The 14,294-nt window shown below is 34.2% G+C and overlaps 1 protein-coding gene, 3 non-coding genes and 1 pseudogene across 4 annotated transcripts; 1 reads left to right on the top strand and 4 right to left on the bottom strand.

Moving 5' to 3' along the window:
- Positions 1-949: 949 nt before the first annotated feature.
- On the bottom strand, positions 950-1,047 carry LOC117629444. Its single transcript, XR_004586105.1, has one exon. It is a non-coding gene; the product is annotated as a small nucleolar RNA Z101 (small nucleolar RNA).
- LOC117628872 lies at positions 951-3,942 on the top strand (annotated as a pseudogene).
- On the bottom strand, positions 1,146-1,231 carry LOC117629419. The gene has a single exon (XR_004586081.1). It is a non-coding gene; the product is annotated as a small nucleolar RNA snoR14 (small nucleolar RNA).
- LOC117629450 lies at positions 1,321-1,407 on the bottom strand. Its single transcript, XR_004586110.1, has one exon. It is a non-coding gene; the product is annotated as a small nucleolar RNA U61 (small nucleolar RNA).
- A 286-nt stretch (positions 3,943-4,228) lies between the features above and the next one.
- On the bottom strand, positions 4,229-8,120 carry LOC117629345 (ribose-phosphate pyrophosphokinase 1). The gene is made up of 8 exons (XM_034361907.1): positions 7,652-8,120; positions 7,174-7,347; positions 6,524-6,772; positions 6,117-6,260; positions 5,863-6,030; positions 5,432-5,501; positions 4,837-4,918; positions 4,229-4,517 (listed from the first exon to the last, which is right to left on the bottom strand). The coding sequence occupies exons 1-8, from the start codon at positions 7,802-7,804 to the stop codon at positions 4,337-4,339; spliced, it is 1,221 nt and encodes a 406-aa protein (XP_034217798.1). The 5' UTR covers positions 7,805-8,120; the 3' UTR covers positions 4,229-4,336.
- Positions 8,121-14,294: the final 6,174 nt, after the last annotated feature.

Raw genomic sequence — 14,294 nt, 5'->3', positions numbered from 1 at the left:
CATTTTTCATACTTAGTCAATACTTTTTAACACCAAATCCTCATACATTTTTTTTTCTATAAATACCAACCAATACAAGTATAAAAATAAAATACAACTAATAAAATAAAATCTTATTCAAAAATATTATCCAAATTAATTGTTTAAGTAAACAAAGTTGTGAAAAATACAAAAAAATAAACAGTATTTGCCATGGCAAAGGATAACTGCTGAAAACACATTTTGCCAGGGGTAGGGCAGTCACTATTCACATAAATAGTAGCTGCCCTAAGGCTCCCCTTGCCATGACAAAGGGCTAACTGCTGGAAATGCTCTAAAAAACATATATAAATGCCTTAATAATGGATTGTGGAACCTACACACAAACCACTCGAGCGCAAAATCAAGCCGAAGAACAGCCCAAAAATGCTATTATGTTGTGTGAATCTAAATTATCGTCCAACTTACATGTTCAAGACTAATTTCTAGTTCGAATGAGACCTAAGACACTCTTCCTTGAAAGGGTGTTTAGATCATTTGACCTTAAAATAAACATGAAAGTCTTCTTTATTAACTTTAAAACCAAGTGAATTCCAAAATATCAGACTAATTAGCAATGTAATTTGGCTTAACAAAGAGATGGGACAAACAATGTCTTGCTTCCAACCTCAACAATTTAGAGAGACAACAATTTGTTGTGGCAAGACAAATCTGAGATGCCTTCCTACTTGACCTTTCACTTAGAAAGACAATCTAGCAAGACAACCAAAATTACCTTAGCACACCACCATTGTCACATTCCAAGCAGTGAGATTAAAAGCAAGGCAATGTCTCACCTCTTATTGGCAAATATGCACTGTTAAATAGTGAGGTAATTTGGGTCACTCAGTTTTTATAACATTAGCATATCTTTATAGGCAAAAACCAAACAATAAAATTCTTTTTAAAAGAAGAAAAAAAAAAGATAGAACATGGGAATCAGTTCTCCAAGGTGATAGTTAAAACATCAATGAATGTTTCAGATGCAAATTACCCATTAATATCAATGAGGATCATCAACTGCCCAAATAAATAAAAACATCAAATAATCCAGAATTATCAAGAATTAGCATACGATCCAATTCAAAACAGTGTGTGTGAGAGTGAATGAAATTAGAAGTGAGAAAGCGATCAGAACCTGTCGGGATTCACAGTAACATCACACTGTTACAGTCAGTGGATTGACAGACATGAATTTCTATCGTCACCTCGCTTTCTTCTGTTCACAACAATTTTTTTTGGCTAAAACATGAAAATTACAACAACAAATGAGAGAAAATAGAAAAGGGTGGGAGAAGGAGACAGCTCAGAACTTCTTAGAGGTTTGTGACCGTCATAGAAGGTGCTCAAGAGCTCCGACTCTGGACACAAAGAGTTTCATCAAAGCTATCAATTACAGTGGATTTTGATACAAAACACAGAAAGACTCATAGGGGAGGGAGTGGAGGCTGCTTCTGTAGTAAGAGGTGAGAGGGGCTTGGAGTTGAGAGGAGGTGGATGCAGAAGAGGCAATTTATAGGCACCACGAGAGAAACCCTAGTTTCTTATTGAATATGGGCTGAAACGTCGGCTGGACTGGATAGGGTAACCAGGATGAAAGTGAAATGTTTTGTATGGGCTTTGAAAACGGGCTGCTGCTGCATCACCAATATTTATGATATTTTGGAGCAATAATGGCTGAATTTGTGACCTATTTTGGTCATTAAATTACAAAAATGGTTATTGTAGTTCCTTATACTTGTCCAAAGAAATAAGTATTGCCGATATCAGGATTATGTTCTTGGATTGTTCATTTTAAACTGTTTAAATGTTATCTAATTATATTTTTGATGTTTTCTCTTACGGATTTGCACTAACATGTGATAACACAGATAAATCATCATACGCTTTTGTTATTGACATGTTATGGACTTGCTACAAGTTGTGACCTAATAATAATTTTATTGATTCACCTTTTTACACTATTGGTTCTTCATTGGCTAGTGAGAGTGTTGATCTGTATGCAAAAGTGATGGAAGAACTAGATCAAGTTGTGACAAGAATGGTATTTGAAAACTATGGCATAGAGAAGTACCATGACGATCACACTCAATCGACTGTTTCCAATCTTCGATTTACAAAATATAAGGACAAGACTATTACCACCATACTGCATCAAAATCATGTCAAGGGTCTGTAGATAAACACAAAGGATAATGAGTGGATAGGTTTTGATCCTTTGCCTTCATCCTGCCTGTTCCTAGCTGGTGATGGATTTCAGGTATGTCACACCATTTCATTGATCTTGCTTTTTCATGGATATACATATACATGATACATACATACATATCATACATACATACCAATTCTTTTATAACAGCCCGACAACAAACTCAGCTATCTCATGTTTACTTACATGAAAGGGGTATTGGAAATTATTCCACTACCTCCCTTGCTTTTACTAATATATGAGTATGGAAATCAGTCAAATTCGTGAATTCTCAAGCATTTATTAACACATTAAAATTTGTAAGTCAATGTTTTAAAAATGAGGAATTAAGTTTTAGGAGGGGAGTAGTTGATTTCGTACTCATTTCTTCTCTCTCATGTTCATAACTTTCCCCATTCCAAATAAGTAAATATGTAAATGAGGTTTTATATTTATAAACTCATATCGTTATGACCGGATGAGACAGAGTGAGTCAAATTAAGCTTTAGGAGTAAAGTGAAGCATCAAGTGTAGTTAAAGGAGGGGAGTGAAACATGAGCCTAACTTAAACTTAAACTTTTGGTAGTTTGATACTTCAATCAATACATACTGGCAAGAATTTTTCAGTGATCAACTATCTATGCTGTATATTACAAGATGAATAAAGATATCAGATAGGATGTCTGCATTCTTTGGTTGGCCTAGGCTTGGAGCAATGGCAGGATAAGATCTTGTAAACATAGAGCGACTTTGAAGGAAAATGAGGTCAGATACTCGTTGGGGCTATTTTCTTTCCAGGAAGGGGTGATACAAATACCTAAGGGTGGCATTTTAGACCGAAAAATCGAAAAACCGCAAAAACCAACCAATAATTTACTGCAATGGAACTGCAATCGCAGGAAACTGAACCGCATTTGCAGTTGCGGTTATAGTATTTGATTTTCAAAACTTGCAGTTACCGCAAACCGCGACTCTTTTTTTTTTTTTTTAAAAAAAAATTGCATTTTGTAGATAGCATTGGTGCTCAAACAACACAACGGGGTCATTCAAATCCACTCACCACAACCAACACTTGAGTTTGTAATATTGGTGCATTGCATTTTCCTTTTAGTTTGTAACTTTAATTAACTTTGAATTGGATTTTTCCTTTGGGTTGTAACTTTAATTCATTTTGCATTGCATTTTCCTTTTGGTTTGTAACTTTAAAGGATTTGGAATTGGAATGCTTGAGAAGTTGAGGTTGAATGCTTGAGAAGTTTAACTTTAATTGGAATGCTTGGAATTGTAACTTTAATTTTCTTTAGGTTGTGAATGCTTGAGAAGTTGAGGAGGTTGTGAATTTATGTATGCTTGAGAAGTTGAGGTTGTGAATTTATATTTTTGGGTTAAAGTATGCTTGAACTCAAAAGGCTTCAAAAGAAGCATCAAAATTAGGCCTAAAATGTGAAGATTGGATTTTTATGACACAAAAGGAACTTGCGGGTAAACCACAAAAAGCGGTCGGTTTGTGGTTTCAAAAATCATCATACCTCAAATAGTCGGTCGGTTTGCGGTTTGGGCAAAAATTCACTGTTACCGAACCGCAACCACCCCTACAAATACCCAACGAGCTTATCGACAAGGACCACCCAATCCAATATAAGCCAGTGCACTTCTTGGAATATGTTCAATATTATCAAGCAAATTACTCCACCATTGGAACTGATTATTCCGTCGAGAACTATTGCGGGGTTTGATTTTCTTTTTTTAGGGCTCAAAGAATCCAAGCTAGCTCATCCCTCTTTCTTTTGCAATGTACTTTATGTTTTTGGTCGTGTTTGTGTTTGTTTTTCTTAGCAAATGTGTTGTGTTGTGTTTGTTTGTTGGGGTGTTACGATAAATCTCGAATTTTACATCAAACCTAACTTGTAGAACTTCCACAATCTTTCTCTAATGCCATAAGCTCATTGAACAAGGTTTTTTTTTTCTTCTATAAAAAAAGATAAATATATTTTATATATATTTCAAAAGAAAGCACAAAAATGATCTATAGAGAACCAATAAAAATTGAAGATTGGATGGGGAAATCAATGTGCTATGATATAGATTTTGAAGGAAGCGATTGGCATTGCCTATCATCCTTATCTGGTTTCACTGAAATATGCTACTCACAGAAGAATCATCATGAACACGCCAAATAGTTTCACCCAACAGGTTTGCAACTGAAAGCACAGTCAACTGGGGAAAGTAATTCTTCTCCGCAACAGGAATTGTGTTCGTTACAATCACCTCTTGAAACAGGCCATTTGACAACCTTTCAATTGCAGGAGGGCTGTGAAGAAAAAGCAACAAGAGTCAAAAAAAAGGAAACAGAAAATAAGTCAAAAGATTTGAAGTTCTAGCACTTCTTGTTTGCAGAAGATCTTGTGCATCTAGAGTTGGAACTTTGATCAGTAACAGGCAGCTTAGACTTACAAGAAATTTATCAACTTAGAAAGGGAAACATAAAAATAGTCAAAATATTTGAAGTTCTAGCAGTCAAACTAAAATATGAAGGTTATCTCTGGATAGAAGTAAAAACAGCAAAGAGCCATGACATGCATCTACTCAAATAAACGAAGAAGATGAAACGCTTCAAAGGAAGTTGATACCTAAACACAGCATGAGTACAGCATGCATAGACTTCCCTTGCCCCTTCTTGATGCAATAGAGCTGCACCTTTTGAAATTGTCCCTACAACATGCAACTCATTTAGAAAAGGAATCGAAAACTACCAGCAATATGATATATCACATGCAAGCTGGTTCAAGAGAGGTAAGCACACGTCAATCTGACCACGAGAATAATCTCAGGGAAATCATATCACATATCAGCTGCAACATTTAAATCTAACTGGAGACATGGATGGACAGGAGAAGTTCACATATGCATGGTCATTCCCCAAAAAGAATCACACAAAAACTTCAAAAATGGACCATAAATCTTAGCTGGTATAAAAAGGTAATGACAAAAGAGGATTAAAGGCTTTAGCCATTGAAATTTATTTAACCTAAACAAGGAAAGTAATGAATCATATATAAAAAGCATAAGTTCAATTTGACTTTTTATATCCTTTTATTTGGTTATGTATTTAAATTCAATTTGCTTTGTCTTTTTCTTCCTCTATATTTCATTTTTATTTGTTTGAAATTTATGTGCAAGGACAAATATACGATGTGAAATTGACATCAAGATCACTTGACTCACCGGCAGTGTCGATCATATCATCCACCATAACTGCAACTTTTCCTTTTACATCGCCAATCAAGTTCATCACCTACACAGGTGAAAAATTAGAGATGCAACAATTCCTTGCTCACTGGCAGTTTATTGGTTAGTTACAGTAATGAGCTACAACATTGACAGCCGTGCCATTATGCACCCGTATATTGTCCTAACATTTTGTAATGTCCCAAAAAAACTAGTTTTAAGAGGATAAATAAAAACTTAGAACGATGACAGAGACATGGGACACATGATGTGATTTATGACAAAAAAAATTCATGTCAGTGGATGGGATTTAAACATTTCAGCCAGAATGACCACAGTATATTATATCCCTTCATCAAGTATAATGTTGCATGTGAAGCATTATAAGACATACAAAGATTAAAGCAGGCCGTTGCTGCAGAAATTACCTCAGCAATATTGTGTCCTTGACGTCTTTTGTCAACAATGGCTAAAGGTGCATCAGATAATTTTTTTGCAAAAGCACGTGCTCTTGCAACTCCCCCAACATCAGGGGACACCACTACCAAATCATCAGAACAAATTGTCTTGCTGGCAAGATAATCAAGGATCACATGCTAAATTGCACATGAGAAATATCGTGAGTTTTAGAGAACACAAAGCTTTTACAAGTCAAGAATATAAAATCAGTGAGCTGATTCACCTCGCAATATACATGATCTACTGGTATATCAAAGTAACCTATTGACTGCCCAGAGTGAATGTCACAAGCAAGAACACGATCTGCACCTGCTACAGTGATGAGGTTTGCAGCCAGCTTGGCTGCAATGGACTCACGCCCTTGAGTCTGGAGGAAAAAAGAAAGAACACATATTCCAGTTCAAATGCCAAAAACGATGTGCTTCCATTAAAATAAAAGTAATAACTATAAAGATGTTGAACTCGTAACAAACTTAATGGTATGCCCTCCCGCTCCCATTGACAAAGTATGAATGAAACCACCCAGAATGCCATATTTCCTTAGTTTTGTTTGTAATCTTTGATCTCCAGGTATTTTCTACTGATAATATCCTAGAAAAGTTAACCTAAAACACTATGAAATAAACTTGCCTTTCTATCAGCTCTGGAATATCCGAAATATGGAATTACTGCAGTAATATTTTTAGCCGATGCCCTCCGACAAGCATCAATTACTATCTGTAGCTCCATGAAGTTCTCATTCACAGGAGGGCAAGTTGGCTGCAGTAAGAATACATCACATCCTCTAACACTCTCTCCCAATTGGACGTAAACTTCACCATCTGCAAAGCGCTTTATGTTGATCTTCCCAAGCTCCAATCCCATGTACCAAGCAATTTCCTAACCATAATTTACTGATAGTTAGCAATCACAAGCACAAAGGCCCAAGAACTATAAGCGATTTATTGTGTTGAAGAGACAAATATATAGGAAAGATGGTTAAGAAGTTTCTTAAGTAATAAACAATTAGTAAACAGCTAGAAATATACAACTAAAAGCATCCAACATTTTTCACACAGCTTCAAAAACTGAAGACGAAATGCATGTGACAACCATATGTTTAAATATATATATATATAAAGGGAGATTGTCACATGTCAGCCAATCTAACAAGTAAATCATCAGTATTAAAAGGCAAAACATGCTCTACAGTTACTGTTAATGTCAAGGAAATGTGAAATTGCCCTTTGAAAGGTGATGTCTAACATATATACACTAAATCAAAAGCGGATTCTGATTACCTGCGAGAGAGCAGGATTTGCTGTGCCAGAAAACAGTTTGATCCTAGGACTACTTCTGTTAACTGACTTCTCCAAGCGTGCTGATTCCAAGAACTTGGGCAGCGTCCGTTCGTTAACAATAGGAATGATTGGCTTCCCATTTCCGTATTTAATTGGCTCAGCCATATCACATTTCTACAACAATAATGTGAATACACAAATCAGCAAAACTTTATTTAGCTGCACCCAAATACCTCCAACAAAATTTCACCCAACATGCCAAAACTATTAAAAGTGGAACAAAATTTACGTTGGAAATTGTCAAAACCAACCCCTTTCTTTTTCTCTTTCTGGAATTTTATGTTTTTACAAGGCCATTTAAAGCTCCAGCCTCAAAGGAAACTGCTTTTTGTTTCAATTTTGAAAGCTGAAACAACATTGAAAATTTTCGATTTCAAACTACAGAACATAAAATGCAAATGTGTGTCGGTACACTTACGACGCTATTAGGAGCGTAGATTCGAGAGCCGGAGTCGTTGGGGAGCACAGTTTTATGGCTGACAGAGCAGCGAGAGAAGAGAGACGAAAAAGACGACGCCATTGACGACGACGACGAAGAAGACGTCGGCATAATGAGTGGTGAGGCCGCCATAACTTTACCAGTATAAAAATTAGGGTTAGGGTTAGGGTTAGGGTTTTGGACAGAGAAGAGGGAGATTGCCTTTGTGTGCTTTGGCGGAAGCTCTGGGAGAGCAGTGTGGCTCTTTATCTATGGCGGGGGTCTCTGTTTTTTCCACGGCATTTGCATTTTCGTATTTTCTTTTAAAATTATAAAAAAGGATGGTGGTGGCGGAGGTGGTAGGTCTAATACGACACCGTTCGCGTGATGCACGTTACTTAAGGAAGTGGGGCCAGTCAAATCCAAGCGAACCAATTCATCACGTCCCAATTCCTTGTACTTACCACCTTTTTATGTTTTTTTTCCTTCTCACTCACTTTCTTCTGTTTTTGGTTGAAAGGGGAGGAGGTTTTGGATTGATGGGCTCGAAATTTGGTGCCAGTTTCCATTCTTATGGTCAACTAAAATTGGAATCTTATTAGGCAAAAGCTAAAGTTGGAATCTTTGAATGCTTTTTTGATTTTATATTCCCTATTTATCTTCTTTGACAAAGAAAGGTTCTATTTGTATGGTTGATGAAAATCATTCCAAAAAATATGGAAAGTAAAATCACCTTGCAAGTTTTATTTATTTATTTATCATTTTAAGACGAATTATACAAGAACATTGAAATTTCAAAAGACCAATCAATAATTAGTATTCAGTTTCGAAAAACTTTAGACCATACATAAATGAGAGATAATGCATTTAATAGTTAGATTTGTAATAATTTCTATAACCCAACAATTCTTTGAAGTGATTCCATCTTTGAAATACATTGTCCCTCCACTTTAAGTCTCACATAAATATTTTTGCTTTCCCAATTTAATCCAATCTGTATTATTATCACTCTTTTCAATATTTAACACGTGTTTATGGGTCTAATCATAGTTAACTCTTAAATTTGTAATTGTGGAACTATGGTTATGCTCATGGATACGTGTCAAGTATTGAGAATGATAACAATGGTACTTCTTAGGTTAAAGTAGTGAGAAAAAATGCAATCGATAACTTGACTTGTTTAAGAGAAGTTCTTGCTCAAAATACTTATATTGGATACAAGTGAGAAACAATGCACTTAATGATTGTATTTGGCACAATTGTTGACGTGTGATTAAAAAAAACAAAAAAAAAGTTGGTATAATAGTTGGTAGTACTCGTTATACAAACCGCTTACCATCCATTTTAAGAATGATATTAACAAAAATGGATTCCAAATGTAGTAATTTCAAACTCATTAAGTGTACTACATCTAATTATTTCAAATACATTCAAATTAATTTTTTTTAGTTTTTTTTAGCAAATTTAGCTTTATTGTCAAATTCAAATTTTTTCTTTTAATTATTTCCATACAAATAGAGAGTATCTCCAAGGGAGTAGGTAAAAGAGTAGGCAAAGCCTGTTTATCCAGCCACATAAGCATTTTCATCCATTCAAGTAGGTAAATTACATATTCCCACAAAGTAGGCAACGTTGCTTACTTAAAAGTCAATAGGTATATTGGATCTCACCTATTTTTTGTGGTAAAATATGATATTTAATGATAAAAAATAGTCACATTAACCATTTGTTGAGACCCATACAACTATACCTTGGTGGATTGTCTTGTTTTTTGGAGTGAATAATTTTTTTTAATGAGGCACATGTGTAGCCAACATGTCATGTAGATTGATAATGTAAAATTTTTCCTACTTTCTTTTGCATAATCCCTTGGAGATGCTTAGGGGTTTTTTTTTTTTTTTTTGGTGTGTATGTACAAGCGACATTAGAGGGGAGGAAATTGAACCTAGGACCAGATGTGGAGCTAGAATTTATAATTCGGGGGAGTCAAAACTTCAAGCTCTAATGGGAAAAATATTTTAATTTTCAAAGAACATAACAAGACATAGATTTTTTTAGGAACTTTCCTATTGAAGGGGGTGATGGTATACTAAACTCACACACACACTACATGGATGCTAAAACTCGAATCCATTACTTTTCCTGGGGGCAGCAATTGCTCCAAATCACTACACTAATGAGCCCCTTGCTAACAAAGCATAGATTTTTAAACACCAAGAATGATAAGAGGAACAAAATTTAGTTTATTAACCACAACAAAGAAGAAAAAAGTGCAAAATTCAAGAGTTGCATGCATATTTGGGGGGGCCATAAGGGTAAAATCAAAATTGTCTTTAATATATACACATAGCATAACATAAAAATATTAAATTGTATGGAGAAATTGTTTTCAGGCCAGAGCCATGTTAGACCTAGACATGACTTCGTATCAAGGGCGGAGCCACTAAGTGACCGAAGTGGTTTTCGGGCAAGAGCCATGTTATATGAAGTCATGTCTAGGCCTAACATGGCTCTTGTCCGAAAACAATTTCTCCATACAATATATATATATATATACACATGTATCATGGAGCTTCAGTTGAGGATCTCTCAAATAAGCTTATTTGAAGGACACCCTTATAGGGACTCCGTATTGCATTTCACTAATCCAAACTGTCTATTTTGTAAATATTCATTCAAAGATCATCTCCACAAAAAATCACTTGAATCCGATATCATTTGACCACTCAATTGAATTATTGAAATTTTAGTACTTTATTGAAACACCGTGTTCATTGATTTTGTAGGACACAACTAGATATTGAAACAGTTTTCGATTCGTCTAATTTTTTGGGAGGATGATCTATGAATATAGACTTAAAAAATAGATGGTTTGGATAAATAAAAACAAATTCATAGGGAACCCTAAAGGGTGTCCCACAAATAATCCTCAATAGAAGGGGACTGATATGTGTATATCAAAACATAAGACTATATATTAATATCTATATTTATGATACTTTTAATATTTCAAGAGTCTTATTTTAATGCCTACCTTTTTTTTTCTTCTTTTTTTATTTATTTTTTATTTTTTATTTTTGAGTACTACCGATTGGGGGAGAGGGGGGGTGGGGGTGGGGGTAGGAGGAGTTTACACAAAGAGTCATTAGATACGTGGGGGTTTCGAACTTATGCTCACATGGGTAGATGTGGAAGACCTCAACTCCCCATTGGCCTTGTTTTTTTTTTTTTTTTTTTTTTTAAGATAAATTTCCCAAAAATTTATTATACCTACTACTACTATTATTATTATTATTATTTATTATTTTCAAATCCTTAAAAGCTAGTCTTTTTCACCTATTTACAAAATTTCTTATGGCGAAGATTCATTGCTCTTAGCCATGTTTGCAACTTTTGCTTATTCTCTTATTCTCCAAATAATATATTATCAAGTTTCAATTTAATTAACTCTTTTAATTAAGCTTTGTTAAACTTTCTATTTTTTTTAAATTGATTTATCTTCACATATATTTGTTTGGGTTTGTGAAATTTTGATTTATTCTCTCTATTGAGTTTATTGGGTCTTCCAATTTATATGTAGATTGTCAAAGAAAACAAATTGTAATTTTTTTATTATATATGTAATATATATGATGTTTTGGTCCTCTTAGTTACTTTGGCATGTAATTTTTCTTCTCATACATAGGGTTTCCTTGTTGTACTAAGGTTTTGACTATGGTTTGTTTTTTATTTCTTGTTTTTCTTTTGGGCCTTTCCACGTTGCCTATTTGTTTTTGACTGTCTTTGTTCTTGAATCTCCCACATCTTATACTTTTCTCATTTTCACTGGCTTTCACCTTGTGGACACTTTCCCACATTTCATTGAGACATGTGGTTGGTCAAGTCCCGGCCCTGACCAGGGGCAATCAGTGCGATTGTCTTGGGCCCATTATTCAAGGGGGCTTCAAATTTTTTATTATAATAAGTGTTATATTATATTATTATAAATTGATTTAATATTTTTCCATAATTTTTAGGAATAGGATATTGAGATGAATTTGAAATTTTGGAATAAAGGATCTATGACGAGAGTTTTAAAAGAAATTCTTTGATATTGGCTTAACTTGCATTCTTGAAATTCTTTGACTCACTGGTATGATATCTATAGTTGGACATTTGTTTTCATTATTTAGGAATATGGAAGACATTGCTCAAAGTCTATAAATATTTTCGAATAAATACTTTCTCAAAAAAACCAATGCTGAGTTGATAAAACAAGAAGTATACTAGTATTAGTGATTAATGTGTGTAGGGCACACTTTAGATTTTCGCCATGGGCCTTTGAAAACTCAAGACTGGCCCTGGTCGCTTGATCATAGTACTTGGAATGGAACAAGCTTCTTGCTTCACAACACTATTTTCGTTTATGACGATGTATATATCAATCAAGAAATGGAACAAAAGATGATTTTATGATTTACTTCCCCTTTTATATTTATTTAAAGTCAAAGGATTTACAAGAAAAATCGTATTTATGCTTATAGGATGCTTTCTGATCCTGTGTATGTTGACCTAGTTTAACACATCCACAAGCAGAAGTGACAAAGCAATTTTTCATGTACTACTCTGCATTTTTTCATGTGTTACTTGCAATTAAAGTGTCAAGCACAAGCTAGTCTACATATTTTCATTTCTTATTTGCATACATTGGTATGGATGCATTCATCTGAAGTGTATGTTGTAGAGCATTAATATAGATTAAGAAGACATCTCAATATTGAAATAGAAGAAAGAGAAAACTATATTTTATATTTTGATGTTTACACTCTGGAATTTTAATGTTATTTAGTTCATATTTTTAACATGGTTATAATTAAAAAATTAAACCAAGTTTGGAACTACTAGAAAACAGACTTATAAGCCACAGATTACCTATGACCTATAATCATATTGGTTACAGCCAACTCGTGGTCAAAGGGTGTTGACCACGAATTGGCCACAGAACATGAAATTATGGTAGTTGCTGGAGTTGCTATTGAATTTTGGACACGACAAAGGGTGTTCGTGGCCTATAAGTGCTAGATCCCACCATGCCTTTTTCACCCTTACAAAAGTATGCATCTATATATTAATATTTTCCAAATCCCCACAATCATCACCGAAATGATGAAGATAACTAGTAACATTCTTTTGGGCAATCCATTGCTATAAAACCATGGCCAACTAATAGCACTTTTTTGTTGTTGTAATAAATGAATACTAGCCTTTTGGCACATGCTCAAGCATGTGCCAATTGGTTTTCTTTTTTATTGTATTTTTAGAATTAAGAAAATATAACATGGGTAGTCATGTTTCATAAAAGGAGGACATATTATCTGATTTAGTTTTTAATTTTAATTTTTTAAAATATGAAAAAATGTGAATTTACCATATTATGGTCATTTAATTAATAATTTCAATTCTTAATGTTTGAATTAACTAAGGGCATTTTCTGGTATTTAGAATGTTTCATCATTCTCTGCCTTTTACTTTATATACATAGATAATTCGATCCCGAGAGTAAAATTCACATTCAAATTCACTATTTTGTTCCATACAGTACAACAACCGTGGGCATGATTTTATAATATTTTTTCTTAATGTCAAGCTGAGCTATTAAAAATAATCTATTATTAATACTACATTTTACTCATTTAATATCCAATTAAATATAATTTTGTATAATCTCATTTTGGGCCAATGTAATATATTAATTTAATTAGTAAATTAATACAAATAATATAATACATAACACTCAATTTTAACGAAAAGAAATTGTATTAATTACAAAACAAATAGTGAGACATCATCATCATTCTTTACCATCACACATAATGTAAAATATATGCAGTTGTTCCAAAATATGCCATCTCCAAACCTAGATACAAACCTTGTAAGTTCTTCCAAAATATACACAGCAAATGATATACAGTAAGCCTTACAACCCAAAACTAAACATAGCAATGGTTTAGGCCGCAATATGCTACAACCCAATATCTAACAAGCATCCATACTTGTTACCTGAGAGTGTTGGACATTGGCATGGTTGCCCCCATCTTGTGGCCTAGCTGCTTCCTTCAAAGCATTGATGAATAAGGGCATGTCAATGCACTGAATGTCATCTATGTTTGCAGCTGCAAGAACATGATGCAATGGATTCAAGGGACTCTCATTTGCTCTTCTCTTGCGGCACATCAATTGCTTCTTTCTTCATCAGTTCCATCTCTGCAGACTGAACATGCGTGTTTAGCAGAAAGACGTTGTTCTTCATATGCAACCTTCAACGCTTGCAATTCATGATTGATGCCTTGTTGCTCAGTAATGATTTCAGGGACATCTGCCCATTTTAGCACCAATCCTATACCCCTCCCTAACTGTGTTTTTCCTTTCAGGCCCAAAAAGTTCAGCCAACACTTCATTTCGCACCTTTGTTGTTAATTCTGTTAGCGAGATCCTAGTTTAATTAGGAGATTTATTTCCTAATCTATTAGGACTCTTTTTTTTTTTTTCTTTTTGTACAGATATTATGTAATTAGAATTTTATCTTGTTTCCTAGTTTGGCCCTACTATGGTTACATCCTTATATTATAAATACCTCTTTTTGGAGAATGAAACATAACCTGAA

The sequence above is a fragment of the Prunus dulcis genome, chromosome 5 (assembly GCF_902201215.1).
Source record: "Prunus dulcis chromosome 5, ALMONDv2, whole genome shotgun sequence".
Classification (NCBI taxonomy): domain Eukaryota; kingdom Viridiplantae; phylum Streptophyta; class Magnoliopsida; order Rosales; family Rosaceae; genus Prunus; species Prunus dulcis.
The sequence above is the reverse complement of the archived record's forward strand: the minus strand, read 5'-3'. Positions and strand labels throughout refer to the sequence as shown.

Excerpts from the sequence above, each read along its gene's own strand:
- LOC117629345 (XM_034361907.1), bottom strand. The coding sequence starts at position 7,804 with ATGGCGGCCTCACCACTCATTATGCCGACGTCTTCTTCGTCGTCGTCG. Across the intron at positions 6,261-6,523 it reads ATTCCAGAGCTGATAGAAAG|ACTCAAGGGCGTGAGTCCAT; the intron begins GCAAGTTTATTT and ends TTTTTCCTCCAG. Across the intron at positions 4,518-4,836 it reads TGTACTCATGCTGTGTTTAG|CCCTCCTGCAATTGAAAGGT; the intron begins GTATCAACTTCC and ends TTTTCTTCACAG.